Below are 2,964 nucleotides of genomic sequence, written 5' to 3' on the forward strand. Positions count from 1 at the left end.
GAGTTAGCTCCACCCGAGAGATCCTACAATATCCTGATGCTGTTGCCAGTATCCTCGAAGAGTCACAGGAATGTATTTTTGCCGGTCGCCGAGGCTTTAGCCGACCGAGGACACAAGGTGAGGACCAAGCAAGCAATATCAGTTGATAGTTTTATTGACTGGAGGAGTACAGTATAACCAATATCGTTAATATCATAATCATTATTAAAACAAAAACCTGTTAGTAAACAAAAACAAAAATCCAAAACATGCGTCGTTGATTTACTCAATGCCACTGATCGACGACACCAGATTGTGATGCTGGTCAACCACCCGCCGGCGTTGAAGCACCCGAACGTCCAGGAGATCAACCACGAACTGCCCGATTTCAGGGAAGAAAACATGAACATGTTCGCGACACGAGAGAACCCGGCTGCTGCGTTCGGAGTGTTCGAGACCGCTCTCCCCGCCATCGCCAGGAAGCTGTACAAGGTTCCGAAGGTTAAAGAACTCTATGACAGAAGAAAGGAGTTTGATCTCATAGTTATCAACCATATGTTTAATGAGGTAAGTCTGGCATGTTTTTGATTTTTGTTCAACTACTGTTTATTCTTTTAATGTAGTTTAATCATTATTATCCATTCTGTTGATGTAATGAGAAATTGTGTGAAGTGATAGATATTACCATATTTTTTTTTTCATATATTAAAGAATTAGACACAGACACAACCATCACCAGAGAGTCGCGTATATCATGATAATTTAGTCCAGAAAAAAAAATCAATCATGATAAAGCCAAACAAGGGATCTTGTGCTAGGAAGGAAATCCCTAAAATCTTCCATGATGAAAATTCCCCAAATCGTGTCAGTGGTCTTTTTACTTCCAGGAGAGTATTAAAACTGCGATGGCCGCTGTCAAATACATAATTTTATTGACAGTTTAAATTGTTACAGTCATGGCAAATAGTAAAGAGGAAATGATAAAGCGATAAATGTTCCATCATGAATTTGTTTATCGAATATTACAGATAGAACCGCTAGCCTTACTAGTACTTCTCAGTAAGGAAGCTTATGCACTGTAGGTTAATTCGAGATTTAGTTATAGCGAATGCATCGGAATATTATCTTACAATAGCAGTGCTTCTCAAACTGGGGATAATGAAGCACCTTCTAAAAGCAATATTCCCTTGGAGTAAATAGGTAAATAATAACATGGAGTACATAATAACAACTAAATACTTAAATGAATGAATGAACCAAATGCATAAAAAAAGATAAATAATAATGATAAATTAAGGATAACATTAAATTAAGGATGTTCTTACAACATGATGGGTCGAAATCTCTGATATTATAGTTTAGGAATGAATAATGAAAATAAAAAATTATGAAACTTAAAGCATCCTAGCCTTCGAAAGGAAAGGGAAGACGTCAGTTTTCACATACATATATTATAAGATATTTTTAAAAATCGTACTTCATTTGTCAACTAATCAGCTAATTATTCTACCAGGTGATATGTTAATCTTAAACAAATTACCAAGGCTGCTTATCAACAGCCAAAAAGCATCCTCATCCAAAGTCACATCTCCGTAGATATCACTCCCCTTAATTTCACTAAAAGGAGAAGAGAGAGAGGGGGGGGGGAGATAATCTGGTAAATTTAAGAAAATATAGTAAAATATTGGCATCCTCATAGGTATGAAGATCCAAAATTAATTCATCGACATTTTTACAGTAATAAAAGAAACTGAAACCACTTTTAACCTTTCGCTAAGGTTGCATACCCTTTCGCCCACGAGATGCCCTACATCACCATAGCAACGCCAGGTATGGACTACCGCCAGAGCGCTGTCTTGGGCAATGTTCTGAATCCTGCTTACGTTCCTAACATAATGAAGTCTTACCCATTGCCTATGAGCATGTTACACCGCTTCATCAATACGATAGAACACATCATGCTTGCCGTTCATTGGCGCCACTGGAGTATCGTTCCGCCCGTACAGAAGGAGGTGAGTTGCATGCATCTTGATATATCTAGGTGATATTTTTTTCTGAATCCAAGATAATCCAAAAAGGCCTAAAATATGGTGCTTGTTAAGCCTACGATAAATAAAATGCAGTTCAAGGCCGTAGGCCTTGTATAATATAATTTTCAAGGAAGATCGAAAAATATTAAAATATCTCATCTCCATTGTGTCATATAATGGACTTTATACTTGCTTGTTTACTTGAAATCCAGTAGATATTAATGTTTACTATCACATTAGTAAGGTTCCCAGACAAGAAAAGTTCTAATAGAGCTAAGTCACCATAAGAAATTCTGGTGTACATCTGTGTCTGTCATTTCTCCAGATTTCGGCCCAGTTCCCGGACCTCCCGTCACTGCTGGACATTGAACGTAATCAGAGCCTTACCTTGATGAACTCCCACTTCACAATGAACGATGTTCTGCCTTTGCTGCCGTCCCAGGTGGAAGTAGGGGCCATGCACTGTCGCCCTGGCAAGCCCCTCCCTGAGGTGAGACTCGTATTTCTGAAGGGGACCCAAAGCTTTATTTAAAACCTGTACTCCTTGGTATTATCAAAAAGCACAGAAGAGAAATGGAATATCGGTGACATTCGATGTTGATCAGGATTTAAATTGGTAAATGGTCATTTGTCAGTAAACCCGAGTTATTGCGATATCCCACAGGATTTAGAGTCCTGGATCAGCGGCGCAGGATCAGAGGGAGTCGTGTACTTCAGTCTCGGCTCCGTGGCTCAAGGTCAGTCGATGCCCAAGAAATACCGAGATATGTTCGTGGAGGCCTTCAAGAAGCTCAAACAGCGAGTCATCTGGAAGTACGAGGTGGCGCTGGAGGGCGTCTCTGACAACGTGATAATGCGGAAGTGGCTGCCGCAGCAGGATATTCTCGGTGAGTTGATCTTGGCTAGTTCTGAAGTGAAAAAAAAATAGAACTTGTGGATTTTGTTCACTATATTG

At 39.5% G+C, this 2,964-nt stretch overlaps 1 protein-coding gene across 1 annotated transcript in view; it reads left to right on the forward strand.

Moving 5' to 3' along the window:
- Positions 1 to 2,964, forward strand: part of LOC119588212 — a gene marked incomplete in the record, with an annotated part of 16,649 nt that overhangs the window by 2,102 nt on the left and 11,583 nt on the right. Inside the window, 5 exon segments of the mRNA XM_037936913.1 lie at positions 1 to 117; positions 292 to 546; positions 1,758 to 1,991; positions 2,335 to 2,499; positions 2,674 to 2,896. Of these exon segments, the coding sequence (XP_037792841.1) occupies positions 1 to 117; positions 292 to 546; positions 1,758 to 1,991; positions 2,335 to 2,499; positions 2,674 to 2,896 (994 nt within the window).

Source organism: Penaeus monodon, chromosome 23, assembly GCF_015228065.2.
Source record: "Penaeus monodon isolate SGIC_2016 chromosome 23, NSTDA_Pmon_1, whole genome shotgun sequence".
NCBI lineage: Eukaryota > Metazoa > Arthropoda > Malacostraca > Decapoda > Penaeidae > Penaeus > Penaeus monodon.